The 22,624-nt window shown below is 38.5% G+C and overlaps 1 protein-coding gene across 1 annotated transcript in view; it reads right to left on the bottom strand.

The window, feature by feature from the left end:
- Positions 1–650: 650 nt before the first annotated feature.
- The window catches only part of RAP1B (RAP1B, member of RAS oncogene family), a 53,163-nt gene continuing 31,189 nt past the window's right edge, over positions 651–22,624 (bottom strand). Inside the window, exons 2-8 of the mRNA XM_043966964.1 lie at positions 21,695–21,781; positions 20,062–20,130; positions 16,628–16,684; positions 14,817–14,957; positions 3,485–3,628; positions 2,704–2,819; positions 651–1,970 (exon numbers count right to left, since the gene is read on the bottom strand). Of these exons, the coding sequence (XP_043822899.1) occupies positions 2,733–2,819; positions 3,485–3,628; positions 14,817–14,957; positions 16,628–16,684; positions 20,062–20,130; positions 21,695–21,751 (555 nt within the window). The 5' untranslated portion in view covers positions 21,752–21,781 and the 3' untranslated portion in view covers positions 651–1,970; positions 2,704–2,732. The remainder of the gene's footprint in view (positions 1,971–2,703; positions 2,820–3,484; positions 3,629–14,816; positions 14,958–16,627; positions 16,685–20,061; positions 20,131–21,694; positions 21,782–22,624) is intronic.

Below are 22,624 nucleotides of genomic sequence, written 5' to 3'. Positions count from 1 at the left end.
ACGGGCAGGAAGGAACTCCTCTGGACTTTAGTTGCTCATCTATAAAAATGAGAGTGTTAGGTGGGATGACTGCTAAATCCTTTCTACCTCTTACCCATTGACCAATAACATTCTCAAACTTAAGCTATGACAACATCTTACAATGTTCTATTCCAAGAGTACCAATTTGGAGACTATGTCTATATCAGAGCATCTCTCCTATTAGGAGTTGATATTCTCATACAGATGATTGCTATGACAACTTGCAGAGCTTTTCACAAATGGGCAAATTACAGTGCATCTTTAAGACAAAGAAAGTTCCATCTTAAAAGAAAAGCAGTACATTAGTCCACTTCATTCAAAGACCTTTATAACCATAATATGCTAAGTATAACTTCATCCTATATAAAAACAATAAAGTAACATATGTCAAAGTATTTGTTACCGCCTACTCACACTCCGAAATAACTGCCAAACATCACCAAAAAAAAAGTTCATATAAGTGATATTGCTTGAGTTACAAAATGCTTTCCCAGGGAAAGATTTAAAGGTGGCTACGTGGATACTCATATTACTAAGCAAAATGTGACATCTTCCATTTCTGCCATTACTGAGAACTTGGCTTGCCCAAAATGTTAAATTATGAAATCACACTGTGCAGAATGCACCCATTACATTTAAAAAAGTTAAACCCATATTTATTTACTAGCACTGTTAAAACATTACACAAAACATTCAAGTGGCAGATAATTATAATGCAAGCCCTTGCATGGCAATCCAAATTTATTGAACTACTGATGCTAAGTTATACAAAATTGCACCACTTTAATTAAGGCTTTTAGTTTACATTTGGCCACCTCAAAGTAGTTGTAACATTAGGTTGGTCAATTTAAATACTGTGGCTCCCTGTTGGATATACACACAATCTTTACACCCAAACGTTAAATGCATACAAAGCAACAAGGCATTGTTAAATAAATCAGCAAAAAGTTAGTTACTGCAACTTAGGCCCTGTGACCAATTACACATGATTAAAATTACTTCCCACATTCACATCCACAGTACTCTTCCACCATTTAACATCTCAACCAAAACGTTACACATGTGAAACAATCACTAACAGGCAAAAGTACTAAACCTGCATATTTGGTATTGCAAATACACTTATGCATGAGCAAGCAAGGGATTCACAGTGAGAATCTACAGCTGCAGAAGCCTGGAAATGATTTACAAAATTGTTAAATCATTAAAAAATTATCTGAAAATATACACTTCTTGTTGTAGACCCCCACTGTACACACAACTATAAACATTGTTCCCTATGTAAACAAAAAGGAAACATACAATAAAAGATTGAAAAGTCTGGACATTTCCTTCCCAACAGATATTAAAGGCAACGTCTTTTATCTAAGACATTATACTGAGAGGACTATCTTATTTTAAAGACAAGATCACTGTCTCCACAGGTTTTTCAAAAAATTAAAAAAACTATATAGCTGTGTTAATCAAAGCGCTTTTGTACAATGATGATGACCTTGTATTTCTTTAAAAAAAATTACAATAAGCTACAAATATCAAAGAAGCAAAGTTATCTGGAGTAGTCTATATAGGAGCTCTTTGGACTTTCTTTTATTATGCTAAAATAGTGGTGCTTTGAGGATTTACATTATTGTACTCTCCAATAGAAAGCATGGGGCATGTTAAAGTATACAGTACACCATTTTCATACATGTACAACATTGGTGGATGAACAATGTCTCTTAGCAATAATACTGGATGTAGCCTCTGGTTTTACCAGTTGCATACTCAGACTATCAAAAGTAAAAATCTCTCGTGACACTGCAGAGTGATTAGAATGTGCAAACTGATAGAGTAGCTTTCATCCACTTCTTAAAGGGTACCACCACAGGAAAGTCCGCTTAAGATGTTGGTAGGTTTAATAAAGTTGGAATGCTGCTGGCACTGTTGAATTGGGCAACAGTTCTTCAGACCTGAAAGAGTGAAGAAGTGATCTGAAAACACTTGGAGAAAAAACTACAAGGCCTAAGGATGGGGTTTCAGCAACCTGAATATAACAATCCTATCTTTTAAAAACATTTTAGTGCCTATGACATCTACTTGCAGAGTTAATATGCAAATGACTGAACTGTTTTTTCATTGCTTTACTCTCTAATCTACTGGGCTGGGGTCTATATTTCTTATCATTTAAACATGTTCTTTAAAATTTGTTCAGGTCAAATGTAAAGTTTTGGCTTAAGACATAGCAATTCAGGTCAAATACATATAAATGAGCTATCAAAGAATGTGAAATCATGTAAGATAATATTTAAAGGTTACTGTTCCCTAAAAGTACAATTAGCTATAGAATGTTAAAAAACAACCCCCCTCCCCCTAAGTCTATGAGTATTGCTGAAATGGATGTAACTAGGAGACCATTAACAGAAGCTTTTCAAACTCCAAAAGAACATCAGTATTATAACTGACATCGATGATGATGACGACCCAGAATCATTTATATACATGTGTATTACAGAAGATAGCTTTGGCTACCTGCACAATACCTTATCCTTGCCACTTGCCAGATAGGACCTCTTGTTTTGTTCTAAGTGAAATACCATACTAGTTTAACGATCACTCTTTTTGAGATAAAAAGACTTTTTCGTTCTCAATGTAATAGTACTTCACGAGATTCAAGATGAAGCAAGTACCACTCACTGGACTTACCTGGCTCAGAGCTACAATGCATCTGTATATTAAAGCAATTGACACGACGACTTTTTACGTGCCTTCCCAGGCACCGGAGTTTTTCTGTTAATTTGCCGGACTAGGTCATAAAAGATCTGCAAATACAAATGTGTGATTCAGGTGACAAATGAAAATAACGAATGCTTTGCTCACCATAATAAGAGACCCCAGAAAGCAAACACTTAAAAAAAACTACACATGAATGTAAACAAACCCATGAATGTAAAACTCCCTATTACAGCAGCCAAGTTTCTCTGATTGCTCTGACATCCTGGGGTTAGAAGAGCTCATGTAAGTCAAGTAAGATGCTGCCTAGTATCATAGATTTGGCATTCCAGGGGAATGTTTATGGTCTGTTTTAAAGAGGTCTAAGGAAAGAATTCCTTCCTTTGGTGCTTCACTGCAGTGTGAAGCTCGTATCTGTTCTCACAGGCTTTGCCATGGAAACACAATCTTGATTAGACCTGACCCAGAAAAGTCTTTTAGTGCTGAAAGGGCAGGCTGCTAGAAGACAAACCTAGCTAAGTTCAGAAAGGAGGATCAACATCCTCTACTATAAGGATGAGATTTTTTGGCCAGAGAAATTCCCCTTTATCCTAAATCCTCTATGAATTAGTAGAGAAAACACCCACACCAACAAATTCACTGATCCTTTAAGTACTGAGGCATAAGGAAAAATCCTAAAAAGCTCTATAAACTTTCCTGGTATTTCACAGCATGTTTATATTTGAATCTTCAAAAATATAGGCATCAATCTTACCTCATTAACGTTTATCTTTGATTTAGCAGAAGATTCTAAGAATGCACAGTTGTTCCATTGTCGTGCTAGGTTCTGTCCTTGCTCTTTTCCTACAACTCTTTCATCTTCCAAGTCACACTTATTACCAACAAGAATCATTGGCACCTGAAAAGCCATTTTTGAGAGATTTGTCAAATGGACCCCAACAAATATCCAAAGATTGAAGATTCCAAAGTTGAAGTCTCTAAGCTTTTAAACAAATCTAGACCAACTAGGACTCTAAATCAGCTATTTCTCTTAGAAACATTTTTACTACAGACACGAGGTTGTAGCATTTGGAGTTCGGAAGCACCTAGAGATCATTCTTTCCAACCTCCTTCACTTTACAGATGAAGAAACTAATGCTGGGGGTGAAATGACTTTCTTGACATCACACAAGCAGCACAGCTAGAAATCAAACGCAGGCCTCATGACTAGATTCAGAGCTGTTTCCACCTACCATATTATCTGGCATGTTTTAGAAGTTGATTTGTTTTTTATTTGGATTGTAAACTAAAAACCTGAGACCATGAGACAAATAAAGTCACTAGTATTTTATATCAACAAGAACCATCTGTATATCTTTGTAGTTTTTTCATTCCTCATGATTTACATTTATTTATTTACATTATTTATCTAATAAGCCCCAAATGCAATGGCTATTTCCTTTTGCAAAAGAGAGGACCCTTGGGGCAGCTAGGTGGCACAGTGGATAGAGCTCGGCCTCTGGAATCAGGAGGACCTGAGTTCAAACCTGGCCTCAGACACCTGACACTTACTAGCTGTGTGACCCTGGGCAAGTCACTTAACCCCAATTGCCTCACCAAAATATGAGAGAGAGAGAGAGAGAGAGAGAGAGAGAGAGAGAGAGAGAGAGAGAGAGAGAGAGACCAACCCCTGTCCACAACTGGGCATTCTTATTGCTATGTCCTATGTACAAGATCAAAGTTAGTGGCTTAAAAACAAAAAGAGCCATTTTTCCTACTATGCTGCTCCATGATTTTGTAGAACAGTTAAAAGGAATATGATCAATCTCAAAGAGTGGTAATCCCTCTCCTCAAGCAGGTGTGCTGCCTTATTGTGGCAATTAGTCTTTTACCTCCCAGACAAGAAAAATTCTGGCTAAAGTAGCAGACTAAGTATCTCTATCAGGGCTATGCTTCAGGAAGACTCATAGTAGTTCATTCAATCATTCTTTTTTTTTTTTTTGCGCGGGGCAATGGGGGTTAAGTGACTTGCCTAGGGTCACACAGCTAGTGAGTGTCAAGTGTCTGAGGCCAGATTTGAACTCAGGTACTCCTGAATCCAGGGCCGGTGCTTTATCCACTGCACCACCTAGCCGGCCCTAGTTCATTCATTCTTGAGCATGAAGGGAAGAATTAGGCTTATTGTGTACTACTAAACTCATGTGTGCTTAAATGTTTATTTACAATCTAGTAAGAAAATTCAGGGGGATTATGTAATGCTTAGTAAAATAATAGAGAAGACTACCCATTTCAACTCCCATCTCAAAAGTGCCTGCCAGCTTTTGTGAAGTTATTAAACTCTATCTCCAATATATGAAGAACCAATATAAGCACATCATTTATAAAAATGTGACTTGCCCTTCCCCACTGCTGGAACTCTGCTGCTATGATGGGAACCAATTCATATATGAAGGTATAGCTTCTAGACACCCTGGAGTCAGGAGTGGAAGAAGAGAGAAATCTGAGATGAACAGGAACATCTTGAACTGCTTCTGGGGCCAGATGCTTATGACTGATTAGCCTACCAATGTCTGTTACTTTTCTGCACCTCCCCTGCACCTATGCATCAAACATTTATTAAACAGAGGAGTGTATGCTCTCATATGATAGAAACGAGAATTCCGGCTAACTGGCATCCTCTTTCAAGGAGTCTACTGTCTAATACAGGGAGACAACCTAGATAGGCAGTTTCCAGCTGCTTCAAATTAGACGGACAAGGCCTATTTGTCCTGAGGCTGTAGAGGTCGAGTAGACAGGAATCCATCAGCCATATTGGTTTCTGATACCTAACTGACAACGCCAGGGGCTTTTGTGGGAAGAACTTTCTCTGCCAGTTCTTTAGTAGCTGTGACTCCCCTCAATGATGGCTACAAGGGTTGATCCAGAAGCAAGACTGCTGTTTTGGTTAACATGGCTGTGTCTGGGGCTCTCTCAACCAGACTCTGAGGGGAGGTAGTGGCTTACTTAGCCCCCTGCACCGCCCCCCCCCCACCGGATGTCTTGGTATTTCAGTTAAGCCAGCTTGCCTGCTTGTGGGTGGCAGATGGTTTTGGTGGGGATGAGGGACCTCCCTTTCATGGCAATGGCCAGTGGAGGCAGGTGGGTGCTGTTTCCAGGGCTCAGGTGCTCATCAATGGGAATTGGTCAGCGGTTAGTCTTGGTGTAGGCGTAGATGGTGCACCCTCTTTCCACAAAGGTTAGTCCCCTCAAAGGCTGAACTAGGAGGTTTTCAAAAATATTTAAGAATTTTCCTTTGACTGGCCCTGTGCCCAGAAAAGGAGGAAATCCCTTTTCCTCCTAACACTGTTCTTGTGCCCAGAGAAGGGAGGAAACAACTTCCTCCTAAACTGTACGGCCTTCCTGTTTCTAGAACTCAAGTTCAACTGCTTCAGGGATTAAATAGACTTTGGTGGGCTAGCCTGGAAACCCAACCGTAATTTACAACATCCTTTCTTTGAAGAAAATGCATTCAGAATCCTCACCAAATGACCTGAAATTTTCTATTGCAACACAACTGGGGACAGCCAGTCCATTTACAATCATGTGCCTTCCCCGCCTCCCTTGCCCCCAGGAATCTACTCTTATACAAATCAAATTTAGAGGTTACAGTGGACTAGAGAACCAAAGATATCCTGAGAGACAATCACTTCTGAGTGTAGTTATTTAAAGAAAATAAAGATTCAAATTCAGCTCAATAGTGGAAAAAGCTTGGCTAAGTTAACAAACCCCAAACCTCACAAAAGTAGTTTGAAATGTAAGGGGCTGGGCTGCGTTAAACTGTCAAAAATCTTATATCTAGCAACCTGAACAAACTGGATAAATATTAGGTAGGACTTAGAAACGAAAGGGGGTGGGGGGTGGGGCTTGTTGAAGTCTCCCATAAAAAATGAAAATACACTAAACCAGTATATTTAGGTGGAGACCTGGTAGTGAAAAATAAACATTCTGTACTCCATTTATAGCTCAAGGTTAATTAATTCTCCAAATTTCTTTGCTGCTTAAGTTTGGTGAATGAATGAGTCTTTCCATTACTCCCAACTTGCTACCGTAACCTCCCTCCAATAGAGGCTATTCTCAGCATATTAGGTACAAAAGTTACTTATTCTACTAGTTTTTACTGAACTCTTCTCCCTAATCAGATCGGCTTTACTTCTACTTCTTCCCAGGCCCACTCCAACTCAGTTCTTCCCTCTCCTAGTTCCTTCTGTGCCGTTAGAAATGCCTCATATTCTCAATATTTTTTATTTGTTTGTTTGTTTTTGGTGAGGCAATTGGGGTTAAGTGACTTGCCCAGGCTCACAGCTAGTGTTAAGTGTCTGAGGCCGGATTTGAATTCAGGGACTCCTGACTCCAGGGCTGGTGCTCTATCCACTGTGCCACCTAGCTGCCCCATAATATTGTTTATATGCTGAATATTTAAAAACATTTCTGCCTTCTTGCTTTAACTTTTCCCTAAAGATAACATATACCTTAATAACCTTCTCAGTGTTGGAAGCTATCTATGCTTTCTCCCCTGAGGTAGGCTAGTAGAAGATGATATAATTTTGTACTCCAATTCATACCCTCTCTCCCAACCACCCTTGTGGCCCTCTATTGCCAACACTACTTACTCTCCAGGTCACTCTAATGTCTGTTAGGACTTTGGCACCTGGACCACAATCTTCCCCCTCACTACCTCTAAATTTCGCTATCATACGTAAACTGAGGAGCTTCGATGTTCATGTCCTGGTGACCTAATAAAACCCCAACCTGACAAAGGCTCGACTTCCTTAGCTCCAATGACCTACATACAACACAGCACAGTTATGCTTCATAGCTCAGTTTCACAAAACTGTACAACTTTGTAAAATTACACTCCCTGACCACAACCTTCCTGTCTTCCCACATTGCTTACAAACCTCACCTGACTTCCAGACTTTTCTCTCTCTTCCTATTTCCAAAGCCCATTTTTTCTGCTACTCTGGCTCCATACCTAATCTTGACCCTTGCGCCCTAGATCTTTCATTGTTTTCAACCTGCTAATAATTCCCAAGCATGGGCTACCCCTAAAATTTAATTCTTCCACTCCTATCCTTTTTCACCCATTACAATATTTTGGTGTATATAATCTTAGAATGGAGCCTTCATTGCTCTTCTGGAACGGTCTTTAGTGCTATCTTTCAACTGAGACCCAAACAAGAATTCCCTATACAATACACCTGACAAAACTCTAAAGAGGGGAAATGCTTAACCTCCTAAGGCAGTGCATTCAATTTTGGATGGTTCTAATTGTGAAGTGGTTTTTGTTGTTGTTTTAGCAAACAATTTCTACTCATTGCCCCCAGATTTCCTCCTAGAGGATAAATGACAAGTGGACTCTCCCTTTCAGGGGATGGCCCTGGCTCTCACGTCTTACTCCCAAGTACTTCCTAAGCTATTCCTCCAAGCAGTCGTTCGTTCTTGTCTACTTATTGGTCCCCCATATTTTTGGTTGCCTCTCCCTTTACTGAAGGGGCTTCTTCTTTTCTCCAAAGTTCTCAGATATGCAGACTCTTTCTGACAGACTCACTATCCCACATTCCAGAGGTTTTTTCAATCATTTTAATCCCCCTTCAAACCTCTCGTGGATCTCCTTCTTTCCGCTTGTCCATTGATAACCTTACCCTACCCACTCAGGTAACTTCTGTCACCATCTCTTCCTTCACTCATCTCACACAAAGTAATCCATTTCTTTGCCAAGGCAAACCTCTCTACATGCAGAAGAGGTGATCTTATTCATTTTGTCTTCTCCAGCAGATTGCCCCCTCTATTATCCTTATTCTTTCACTTATCTTCAATTTTTTCCATCTGTAGACAGCAGGAAAGCAGCCTATAAACAGTCCATTATCTCCCCCATCCTCAAAAAACCCTTAACTTGATCAGTCCATCCCTATTTTCCTTTATCTTTCCTCCTTTTCATGGCTAAACAGTGTGAAATGGCTGTCTACATTCGATGACTTCATTTCTTCTTATTCTTTAAACTCTCTGTAGTCTGACTTCTGATGTCATAATTTAACTGAAACTCTCCGTATATACCAATGACATAACTACCAATCGAATGGTCTTTTTTCAATCCTCATTCATCTTGACCTCTCTACAGCCTTTGACGCTTTCTTCTGGATATTCTTTTTCTTCGTTTTTAAAGGTTTTTGAGACCCAAATGTTCATTCCTTATTTCTTTACTAACTCCCCTACACCCATATTTAAAGCATATGCCTACTTTACTTAAAGGACTGGACGAGCCCATTCAGTAGGAGGTCTTAATTTCCCCAAAGTTCTCAGCCATACATCTTATCTCCTTAATTAATTCACTATCCCACGCTGTTCTCTCTTCTAGCTCTCCTCCTACCTGTCTGAATACTCCCCAGTCAACTTTCCTGGATCTTCATCCATTAAAGGACCACTAACTTCAGGTGTCTCACCAGCTTCCATGGATTAAATTATTATCTCTATGCAGATGACTTTCACATCTATTTGATCAGCCCTAACCTCTCCTGACTTCGATTTTTATATTTCCAATTACCTAATGGGATATCTCAACCTGATATTTCATAGGCATCTTAAACTCAACATACCCCCAAACTGTACTAAGTATCTTTCCCTTCTAAACCCTTTCCTCTTTCTAACTTTCCTATTAGTATCTGAGGCTTCATAAATCTCCAAGTTACCCAGGTGTCATTCAAGATGTCTCCTCCATTTTCTTTCTTTTTAAAAAAATAAAAGTATTTTATTATTTTCCAGTTACATGTAGAGATAGTTTCCAACATTTGTTTATATAAGATTTCCAATTTCAAATTTTTCTCCCTCCCTCCCCATCTCCCCTAGACAGCAGGTAATCTGATATGTTTATATATATATATGTTATAAGAGAAGAAATCAGAGCAAAAAGAAAAACCTCAAAAGAAAAACAACAGCACCCAAAACAAAAGAAATAGTATGGTTCAATCAGCATCCATATTCCACAGTTTTGTTTTTTCTTTTCCTGGATTTGGAGAGCCTTTTCCATCATGAGTCCTTTGGGACTTTCTTGTACCATTGTATTGGTGAGAAGAATCTAGTCTATCACAGTTGATCAACACATAATGTTGATGATACTGTGTATAATGTTCTTCTGGCTCTGCTCATCTCACTCATCATCAGTTCATGCAAGTCCTTCCAGGTTTCTCTGAACTCCTCCTGCTCATTTTTTTCTTATAGCACAATAGAATTCCATAACATTCATATATCACGACTTGTTCAGCCATTCCCCAATTGATGGGCAACCCCTCAATTTCCAATTCCTTGCCACCACAAAAAGAGCAGTTATAAATATTTTTGTATATCTGGGTACTTTTCCATTTTTTATGATCTCTTTGGGAAAAAGACCCAAAAGTGGTATTGCTGGGTCAAAGGGTATGCACAGCTTTATAGCCCTTTGGGCATAATTCCAAATTTCTCTCCAGAATGGCTGGATCAGTTCACAGCTCCACCAACAATGCATTAGTATTCCAATTTTTCCACAGCTTCTCCAACATTTATTATTTTCCTTTTTTGTTAGCCAATCTGATAGGTGTCAGGTGGTACCTGAGAATTGTTTTGATTTGCATCTCTCTGATCAATAGTGATTTAGAGCATTTTTTCATATGGCAACAGATAAGCTTTGATTTCTTCATCAGAAAACTGCCTGTTCATATCCTTTGACCATTTCTCAATTGTCACCCTCCATTTTCAACCATTTACCAAGTCCTGTTGTTTCTACTTTCTTATCTTCCTAACATCTCTTGTAATACTCCTTTCCCCTCAGCCCACTGGAAGAAGCACCATCACCTCATGCTGAGGCTACTGCAACAAGATTACTGGGTGGTCTCCATGTCTCCAATCTCTTACCACTCCAGTATTCTACTTAACTGTTGAACTGATTTTCCTAATTCAAAAAACTAACCATTTCATCTCATTTCTGTTCACTAATCACTTCTAGGATTAAATGTAAAATCCTGTTGAGCTTTTGAAACCCTTTATAACCTGGCTCCTGCCTACCTTCCTAGTCTCTTCACCCTTAATATTCTCCATGTACTCAGCAATCTAGTGACAACTGGTCTTCCTGCTGTTCCTCTCATACATAAGACACTGTATTCAAAATCTGGGCATTTCACTTGCTGTCCCCTGTGCCCAGAATTCTCTCCTACCTCATCACTATCTCCTCTAGTTGATACGTCTTTCTCTTGTTTGTGTGCTGCCATTTGTATGTTGTCTCCCTCATCAGCCCCTTTCTTTGTATGCCCAGTACTCCGACAGTGCCTAGCACACAGTAGGCACTTAGCACTTGTTGACTTGATATTTCTTCCCTCCTTTCTCAGGACATGAGATACTTATAATCCTACTCACTCCTCAGTAAGGCTCATCTACTTGCAACTATAACAGTATCTCTTCCCAACTCCACTAGAACAATTGTCTAAAGCATTCTAATCCTTTCCCTCTCCTCTAGGCCCAACTCCCTCTCCTATTTTATTCAACCCACCTACCACCCTCAACTCTCTATACCCTTTCACAGCCAATCTTCTTGAAAAAGCTGCTTACACTGGAAGACTGTATTCTCCCCACTCTTTCTTCAATCCCTTGAAATTTGGCTTTCTTAAAGGGTTGCTAAAGACCATACGATCTCAAAATCCTGTTACCCCTTTTGAATGATGAACCTCTCTCACCACTTTAGTTTCAAAGACACCTCGTTATCTTGTTTTGTTATCTCTCTTAATTCGTCTACCTCTTTATCCTCTTTCTGGACCCCTTAATAGAAATGTTCCAAGGTCATAACACTTAGCCTTTATTTCCATAGCCTTAACCAATACTTTTAGCTAAATGACTCAAGTATTTCTAGCTCTAATTGCTTGGCAAACCTGTAATGCCAGCACCCCTCCACCTGGATATCCCACTGAATCCTCACTTTCGACTTGTCAGAACTATGTCTTCTCTACTACTGGCTCATCCTGGAACTTCCTTCAGTTTCTGGTACCTCCTTACACCCTAGGACATCCTAACACATCTATGGCCTCTTCATGAGGAGCGTTTCCTTCACAAAGCTAACCTCCCTTTATTCTCCTCCTACGTCCTCTGACTTTCTGCACTTTAAACCCATCCCTTCTCTACCGTTGGCTAACCCTGGAATCGCCCTCAGTGCCTGGGGACTCCTTGCCCTGCAATAGCCTGCCGGTTCTGTGGCACACTCACCCTCCAATATTCCTCCCTAAGACCTTCCTTTCCCTCCCATGTCTGTGGAAAGGCCCAGGCTGGCTTGACTTCAAAAATATGCCCCAATGTGGGGGACATCCCCAAAACCTCTTTTCCTGCTCCCATTTCCATTGCCTTCCTCCATTATAGCAGGGACTGTCCTTTATGCTTACATTTATATTCCCAGGGTCTTAGTAAGCATATTAATGAACATATTAAGCAGTTAACATGTTTATTTCCTTTCTTCCACAGAGAGCTATTTCTCTTTTACTATTGATGACTGGCACCATTAGTCTGCCATGTTTGAAACTTTAATGTGAATTCTTCCCTCTTTGTCCCTTCTCCTATCCAGGCACCAAATCCTTTCAATTGTACCCCAACACCTCACATTTATTGTATCTACTGTTTTGATACCACCAAAGGCAACCCTTCCTACTACAGCATGGACAATTTCACTAGCCTCCTAGCATACCCTCCTGTTTCCCCCCAATATCGCTAACTTTATTACCCACAGATCTGGTCACAGTCCCCTCAAAGGCCCTACTGTAAACAGAACACGTTTCTAAGGTAGTAGGGCATTTTAGACACTTCCCAGCCTTACTGAGGAAGAATAAATCTCGTCCAAGCACTTCGTGTTCCAGCCAAGCCTAACTCTTGTTGTTCCACTCACATATTTCTAGGCTCTTACCTGCTGAATTCCTATGAACTCCAAGCTGTTTTTTCCAGGAGGCAGTCCCTCCAGTTGTAATTATACCCTGTATCCCCCACCTCAGCTCAGATCCCCTCTCACTCATCCCTTTCATGCAATAATTACTGTCCGTAGTACTGTACACGTTATTTGAGCTTCAAAACAACTCTAGGAAATATTTTGTTGCTGTTCAGTCGTTTCAGTCTTGCCTGATTTTTTGGTGAGACTATACAGGATTTCTTGGCAGAGATACTGGAGTGATTTGCCATTTCCTTCTATAGCTCATTTTACAAAAGAGGAAACCGAGGCAAAGTGGATTAAGTGATTTGCTCAGAGTCACACAGCTATCAAGTGTCTGAGGCCAGATTTGAATTGGGGAAGAGGAGTCTTCCTGACTCCAGGCCCACCACTGTATCCAAGTATTTGCCTTATCTTGCAAGCTGAGGAAACCAAGGTTCAACAGAGTTTAGAGAATCAGCCCTTGATCTCGCAGAGCTGGAAATCAAACCCAAATCTTCTCCAAGTCTAATGTCCTTCCTGAAAGGCCTACTAAACCTTGACGTGGTTCAAGGAAAACTTTAAATACATACACACAAAGAGTTAATTTACGGATCATTTCCCATACTCTGAGTTAATTCTGTCTTTGACAATTTAAAACATACACGGTAAAATCTACAGCACTTAACTGAATAAATTTAAATGTATAAGTTTGGGTTCATACGATCTTTAAAACCTTCTTGCCTTTTAATACTCCTAAAAATTGATTTTCAAAAGATCACACCAAAACTAAGAAGAAAAGAGTGAAAGTAATCACATAAGGGAAGTTAAAACTGATCTGGGTTTTAAGAAAACTCAATTATCATATGTTTTTTTTTTTTTTTTAGTGAGGCAATTGGGGTTAAGTGACTTGCCCAGGGTCACACAGCTAGTAAGTGTTAAGTGTCTGAGGCCGGATTTGAACTCAGGTACTCCTGATTCCAGGGCCGGTGCTCTATACACCGGGCCACCTAGCCGCCCCCCAATTATCATATGTTAAACTTAATTTCAGGCAGTTTTCAGATAATGAAATATGTCAACTTTGGAAACAAATATGAAGTTTAAATAAATCCAAAATTAGGACCATAGCTCATATATTTAGAGGTAGAAGGGACCTGAAAACCACTGAATCAAATTTCCCATGTTATTAAGATACTACCCACAGTGGAAATATTTAGCATTTACACAGCACTTTTAATGTTTGAAAAACATTTTATGTATATTACCTTAATTTGATTCTCACAACTATAAGGCAGGTGCCATTTACAGATGTGAAAATAAAACCCAGAGAGATTAGGTGACCTGCCCAGGGTCACACTACTAAGCATAGGAGGGAAGATCTGAATCCAGGTCTTCCTGACTTCAAGTCTAGAGCTACAATGACTATACTGGATGACCTCTAAATGTTGCTAAATTGAACAGAATGTTTATCATGGAAAAAAGAATATGTGTAAGAAGGCTTCACAGTGATAGTTGGAACCGTTAGTATTTTAAAATTTGTACAGAAGGGCAAACTGTAAAGATTTACTCCTCTTTCTTTCTATCATGCCTAAGCTTACTAAATTACAGTAGTTTTATAAGAAAAAAACTGTTAAATTGGAATTTAAACCTCAAAGTTAAAAAAGCCTTTATAATTTCTTGTATAGTCATTATTGTAACTTCAGGGTTATAAAAAGGACTTGTGTGGTATAAAAATTCATTGAAATTTGCACTTAAGAGAAAATAAGGCTCATATTCTGCTGGGTTTTGCTAAGAACCTGCTACAAAATCCCTTATTCTAGGGGGCGGCTAGGTGGCACAGTGGATAAAGCACCAGCCCTGGATTCAGGAGTACCTGAGTTCAAATCCGGCCTCAGACACTAGACACTTGACACTTACTAGCTGTGTGACCCTGGGCAAGTCACTTAACCCCCATTGCCCTGCAAAAAAAAAAAAATCCCTTATTCTAGCAGGAATGGATCTCAGGCATTATCTTCATCTTAAGAAATGGCATTAAAAATGCCAATGCTAACATCCTTTGCAAATAAGAAACAAAAAAGTGTTATAAATAACACCCTACATTTAAAAAAATAATTTACACCAAATTTTAAAATAAAACTAACACATTTGGAAGTTATCTTACATCATCAGTGTCTTTAACTCGAAGTATCTGTTCTCGAAGATCTTGTAAATCATTAAACGTGGACTGTGCTGTGATGGAGTAGACTAATGCAAAGCCTTGTCCATTTTTCATGTACAAATCTCTCATTGCTGTAAATTGTTCCTATAGTGGAGGGGAAAAGCAGTAAAAGATAATACTATCTTGACAACTTATCTGACAGCTCTAGAGTTATCAATGAAATTGCACTAATCACTAAAACTCATCATATCATACAATAGTTTTTTAAAATGTGAGAAATAACATTTTATATATAAATCACACAACACAGCTGAAGATACCTGAATGGGGGGGGGGGAGAGAGAGAGAGAGAGAGAGAGAGAGAGAGAAATATCTTTATCTCCAAAAGCATTTATTTTAAATGTAACTACAACTTAATATCAACAGGAGTAGTGTGACTTGATAATGCTGTTTAAATATCTGACAGATACTAGGTGTCAAGCATAGGGAAAACAATACTTAAGGACTGTTAGAACCAATAGGTCACATATACCATTTCACCTAGAGAAATACAACTCTATGTGAAAGACCAAGTTTTTCAATGAAACATTTATTAGGTACCTATTTAGATAAGTACTTTGATCTTCAAAGGCACGTGAATATGAGTATTATCTCTTTACTTAACAGATAACCAGGACCAATGGTACTAAATTCAGTACTTTTTCCACCCATATCCTAACATCAATTATACTATCAAATTTTTAACTTCCATTACATCTTCACTTTTGATAAAGATAAATCACTCAAGACTTCTCTTCCCAATAGGATCATAGTTTTAGGGCACCCAGAGAGACCTTGGAATCCCTTATTTTACATTTAAGAAACTGACTGCTAAGTAGCAGAATTGTGATTCAAACCCAGGTCTTTGGACCTCAAGTCCAATGAGTTCTGCTTCTAGGTATTTTCCATTTTAGTAAAATGTACTGTTATGTTTTTCTGAGATGCTTAAAAGTTTTTTTTTGTTCTAACACAGTGTCTCATTATTACTACAAAATACTATGAAGAAAATATGTAAGAACATGCAAAGCACCTGTGATTACTTCCTACTTAGGGAAATCTCAGCATAGGAAAGTGTTTCCAAAGCTGATTAAAACCAGTCTGGGCCATAAAGTCTGAGGCACAAAGACTAAAACCTGCTTTTTCGAAGTTCTGATAAATTCATTTCAATATGACTGGTTTCCTTTAGAATTGTATGTATTTTACGCATTTAAAAACACTGTTGGGGGGCAGGTAGGTGGTGCAGTGGATAAAGCACCGGCCCTGGATTCAGGAGGACCTTAGTTCAAATGTAGCCTCAGACACTTGACACTTACTTGCTGTGTGACCCTGGGCAAGTCGCTTAACCCCCATTGCCTCGCAAAACAAAAACAAAAACAAAACAAAAAAACCCACTGTTGAGAATGGGTCCAGAGACCTGACCCGACTATTAAACAGGTCCATGACACAAAAAAGGTTCAGTCTAGAATCTTGGCCCATGGAAGAGGCAGCATTTGAACCTAATTCTGACATGCATGCTCTTCTACTGCATACTGCCTCTAAAATAAAACTTTTCATCAGTGCCACAACTTATTTAAGAAATTTTACTATTTTAATAACTAATATCAACATAAACACTGGTAAGGAAAAGCCTAGTTTGGTTTAGTTGATCAAGGGGATTTCTCCACAAGAAGTTCCTAATATGGATGAAATCACAAAAAATACCACCTAAGTAACGCTAAAATGAGTTTGTCTGAAATGTAGGCAAAATTAAGCAAACAAAAAAAGCTACCCCATACCGTTCCTGCAGTGTCCAAGATTTCAAGCATGCATTGTTGAGCATCTACTTCAACTTGCTGTTAAAGGGGGAAAAAAAACAAAAAACAGAAACCCAGTTATGAAATCTATTTCCATACATATAATAAACCGCTTTTTAAATAGTCACTCAAACATTTATTGATTTACTATGTGCATAACACAACAAATGCAATAGCCCTTGTGCTCAAAGAACTTCTATTGTATCAGGGTAAATCACACACACACACGCTTCTATAAAATAGAGTAAAGGTGGGGGGAGGGAGAAGTATTGCTATTTTCTTCTACAGAAGAAGGAAGTTAACTAATAACAGAAATACTAGCTAAATTTTAAAAGTATGTTAAAAGTCTTGTTTACTCACTGTATTTAGAATACTTAGGGACCACATTTAGAGCATTTTTTTAATGGGCTGGGAAGGGAAGGAAGGAAAATATATTAACAGTATTTCCTCCCTTTTCATATTATGTCCTCTATCTAGGATGAGCATGTGAAAAATGTCTATAAATTTGTAATTAAACAACAGTTGAAAACAACAATAAGTGGGACATAGAAAAACAGATGCTAGGTGCTCAGAATTCCAGCATGAAGACAACAAAAAGCACAATCTACTTTCATTAGGAATTGCACCCCATTTAGCTATTTTATACAGCTTAGTATTTGCCCATTTAATTTATGCATAACATATATGTTTAAATATTCAAGTCAAAGTAGGTATTATTAGTGTTTCTTATGGGGTACTGATACTTTGAAGGGAAAAAATCTCCCTAAATACCAGAATTGGAAAAATGTAAAATCATTTAAGGGTTTTATCTATGCGTTCACCACCCCAGATCTAATTCTGTTCATGCCACTGTCCCTACATATTTTTATTTTTGTGATTTTAAAATGATGACTAAAACATTGTATAAGAGAATGTGAGGAACCTTACTGAACTTCATCTGTAAAGCGAGGGAGAGTCAGACTCAATGGCCTCTCAATCTATGAGCCTATTTCACAACATACCAACGCTTCTTGTTCTCAATGACACGCTGGACCCAGAATCCTGGTCCTTGCTTTGCAAGATACTTAAGTATCCTTTTCCTCCTGAAGAAGATCTTTGGTGGAGGAGGCAGCCAGGGAACAGCAGCTGTGCAATAAGTCCTGTCACTAGCGCTCCTCCCCTTTCTCCTTGGGTCCTTGGAGCAAGCCATGGAAGAAAGAAGCATTTCCTTGACTCACTTATTATCTCGACAAACGCCTAAGTGGGGTGTTGTACGACTTCTGCGACAGCAGACTGTGATACTGTTCTTCATGCTGTGCTGCCCCTGAGACTGTTCACAACGGGTGGAGATCTGGGACTCTGATCAGCTTGCACTTGTCCTGACCCACCTCTGCTCTCAAGGAGCTTACACTCCATCAATGTGAAAGGGACACAAGACAACGTGCAGACATTTAAGGAAACGCAACGTATTTCCCCAATAGGCAGGGGAAGGACACACAATCAACTGAAGGAGAGCAGGGTAGGCAATGTACAAAGGTGATTACTTGAGTTAAGGAAAAGCTAGAGACTCTACAAAAGCAGAGGTGAGGGGGCCTTTCCTCACCTTGCTCAGAGAGGCTGGCTACACTACATAATGGCCAAGTGTGGTGAGAAGTGAATGCCTCTAACCACCACTGTTTAAAAATTATCTCAACATTCGTCCTAGTCCGTCATAACTTGGCATTTGTGGAGACAACAACATGGGAGTATCTTAGCTCCATTTAAAAGCAAAACCCCAAAATCTCATTAAAAAACTCCAGGGGGCAGCTAGGTGGTGCGGTGGATAAAACATCGAGCCTGGATTCAAGAGCACCTGAGTTCAAATCCCACCTCAGACACTTGACACTTACTAGCTGTGTGACCCTGGGGAAGTCACTTAACCCTCATTGCACCACAAAAACCAAAACAAAACAAATAAAAAAACTCTAAACATAAACACATGCAAACAAGTTATTTCCATACACAGAGCAGAACATCAAAATGCTTCTAAATGGAACCATGAACCTCCATTTCACATCACTTTCTTTTTAAAAAATAAGTGTATAGTAAATCTTACATATTACTTCAATAACTGCCCTATATATGTCCATGTGTCCTCTTTCCTCTTCTTTCACACGGTTATTGTTACCCTTCCTGCCCCCCAAAAGAGAAACAAAAACACTACTAACAAATAAGCAATGTCAAGCAGAATGAATCCCTGGAGTGATCATGTCCACAATGCACATTTCTGCACCTTGTGTCTGCCACCTCAGCCAGGAGGGAGGGAACCATCATAGATCCTCAGGAGACATGCCTAGTCACTGCACTGAACTTTCACAGCTGCTGTTCTCCTTGTATACAATTTTTTCCTCCTGGTTCTGCTCACTTCAGTTCTTTCAAACCAGAATGCCCTAAAATTGCCTCTTTGGTAAATTATATCCTATTATATTTACATAACACATTTTGTTTGACCATTCCTGAATTGTATGAGAAGCAATCTAAGGCACAATGAGGCAGTACTTTTGTTTTTCTTTCCACATTGTTAACCCTCCTCCCTAATTCTGCTCGTTTGTCTGTATCTATACACACAAACCTGTTTTCAACTTTCCTTTGCTCATTTCAGATAAGATTGAGGGTGTTTTGATGTCCACTCCCCCTCTCCATATTTATATTCTTCTTCACATATACCTCAATGACGAGAAGAATGTTTCTAGGACATGTGGGGGGAGATGGGGTGGGACTTTTTTGTTATTTTTCTCCTCTCCCCACAGGCCTCATCGTTGTTTTTCTAACGTTCCTTGCTTTCAGAGAGTACAATTCTTGGGTAAAGTGAACCACTTTCTCTTCCAATCTACTTATTCTCCTATTTCTTGAATACCATTTATTTAGTTTTAAAAATCATCTTGAATCATTTCTTCTAGGTATTTATGTAAGTCCTTGTGGAAACTCCATTTTCCCTTTGAAGTTGGGCATGTAACTTTATTGTTCCTTCTTTTTGTGGCTCTAAATGGACAGTGAGATGTCAGAAAGACTCTCACACCTGAGATCTCCAACACACTTTTCTCATATATAGTCCTTCTGGGAAAAGAAAGCAGCTCTTTTACCTGGAATCTCACTCAAGTACCCATGTAATAATTTAGACTTCAGGACAGGTTACTCTTATTGATTTTCTGTACTTTTCTCAATATAAAATGAATTTTCCTAGAGTAAACATTCCACTCCAGTGAAGAAAAACTTATCTTATTCAGCAAGAATCAGTAATCAAGAATGTTCTTTGTTCATCTAATCGTCTTTTATAAATTAACTTTGCTTGGTCATCATAAAAATTGGAATCAAGTATTAACTTTGAGGTATAAAGCAAAAAATCATTCTGAAATATTTTGCCAAGGCTTTAATTGTCAAAAGCAATAACTTCTTACCTTTCTATATGAGTCTTCTATCGTAGGATCATATTTTTCAACAAATATTCCTTGAACAAACTGTACAGTCTGTAAAATAAATTCATTTAATTAGGTGAATGCCTAGTGTGTGAAAGAAACAGGATAAAGAGACGAAAATGGACAATTCCTTTCCCAAAAGAGCATTCTAGCACAGAGCAGGGCCAAGGAGAGTTACAAAAGTTATAATCTAGGATTTGTATGATTAAAAAAGGACATGATCTTGTCATGTAGCAAAAGAGAGATGAATAGTGCATTAGCATCTATGAAAGAGTAAAAAAACCAGAGAAATGCACTTGGGTGGAAACTTATCACAGAGATCTAAGTGGCAGAGGAGGGATTCAGACTAAGGTTCTCTCTCTCTCTCTCTTTTTTTTTTGGGGTGAGGATATTGAGGTTAAGTGACTTGCCCAGGGTCACACAGCTAGTAAGTTTTAAGTGTCTGACTCCAGGGCAGGTGCTCTATTCATCAAACTAAGGTTCTCTTAACCCTAGAGCCTTGAAAACAACTTTCCAGAGTAGGATTGGTTGGTTTGTTTCTTTTTGGGGAGGGGTGGGGGTGTTTAGAAGTTGAGAAAAGATTTCTAGGAGTGAAATCACCTTTACTTAACAACCCCCCCTTTCTCAGTCAATACCACATCCTTTAATGGACACACAACTGTAAAGCCAGGAAACAGACCTGGATGAGAGGCAGTGTGACGCTATATGGAATACTGAATTCAGAGGCAGAGAAACTGTGCTTGACTCTGGGCTCTGTCATTTATCCATTAAGTGGCTATGGGAAAGCCACAACCTCTTTGGACCCCCGTTTCCATTAGGAGGAGGTTCTAAACCTATGACCATGTGATTTGTGTTAGGATCAGTTTTAAGTAAAAAGAATGTTATATATGTAATATTTTTTTACAAGATGAATTCATATGTAGACTTTTGATAGTCACAGACAAAAACCACGCTATAATGTACACACTAACAATCTGATTCTTTCTACTAGTAATGGGGACATTAGAACAGTATGTATGGTTCTGAGGATGAAGGTTCTTGTACATTACATGCTCATGGATCCTATTCCTTTTCCTCTTGTTCAATTAAACTTAAATCTGAATAAATTAACCACCAGAAACTAGCTCTCCATCTCCTATAACTAGTGATAAAATTAAATATCCAGGCATTTGGGCCACTTGGCTTTTCTGGAAGTTCACATTACCTTGATGCAAAGCTTGCTTCTGGGTATAACAAAAGTACAACGGCAACAATAATGTGAAACATATGCAAACATTTAAAAAACTTAACAAATAAGGAAAAATATACTTCCAACTCTAAACTTTGTGCCTCTCTGCAACTATAGAGAAATTGAAGGCTTCACATACACAGATCATATACTCACATATAATCAAAATTTGCTTATAACAGAAAAAGAATTCAGAGAAATTTAATTGCTGTTCATCTTGTTATTAGTCAAAAACTCAGTGTGACAACAATTGAGTGGTAAACAATTAGAAGCTTTAAAATGTAATGTTAAAGTAAAAACAAACATAAGAAGAAAATATTCTAATCTTAAACTTCCAAAGATAGTGTTTCAAAATCAATTTGTTCCAACATGAACAGAAATACTCACCAGGGCAGACTTTCCAACACCTCCTGAGCCAAGAACAACTAGCTTGTATTCACGCATGGTGGAAGGTTATAGTCAATACTTCAGTATCTAAAAGCCAAAAAACACACCCCACTTTTAAAAAACATAGACAAACAATAACTTGTGAATTATTCATATAAACTTTTTAAGAATTTTAATCAGCATCTTTATTCAAGATAAAGGACACGAACTTCAGCTACACTATGACCTCAGAATTAAAAAAAACACACCTCTTTGCTACAGCAATAAAGGTTATGTCATATAGCTCTCAGGTTTTAAATAAACAAAACCCCCAAATGCACAAAAATCTTCTTGACGTAAGTATACCAACAAAGTCTTTTTTGGGATTACTCAGTAAGGTTGGGTTAACCGACGAAAGAAATCAATGTTTCACATGCAAAATTACCACTATACCATTTGTATCACCAACTGAATTAAGAAAATGAAATTATCCCTGAAAATCATCTCATGGAGATTTCAAATTGATGACCTCTGACATAAGAGTATATACGATGCCACCGTACACTGGTGAACCAAAACATAAAATGAATCTTGTTATGATTAAGTTTTACTCTAATTACTTTTGCAGACCTGAATTTTTTCTATACCCAGTCCTCATTACAATGTGTTGGTTTTGGTAGACAAGGAAGAAAAAACTGAATACTTATGGAATATGTATGGGGCATATACAGTATTACATCTGTAATTAAATAGACATCTCTAAACACACATACACACACAGAACTTTATTTAGTTACAATACAAAGATTTTGGTTCTTTCATTAATTCATCACAAAGGACTTCAGACTTATAGAATCATTTACAACTGTTTTGCTTATTATCCTCCAAATATTATTTCTATCATGTTAACAATTGCAGGTAGCACCAATGTTTCTCCTATTTAATAAGGCT

Source organism: Dromiciops gliroides, chromosome 5, assembly GCF_019393635.1.
Source record: "Dromiciops gliroides isolate mDroGli1 chromosome 5, mDroGli1.pri, whole genome shotgun sequence".
Classification (NCBI taxonomy): Eukaryota; Metazoa; Chordata; class Mammalia; order Microbiotheria; family Microbiotheriidae; genus Dromiciops; species Dromiciops gliroides.
This window is presented reverse-complemented; position numbering and strand designations above follow the sequence as displayed.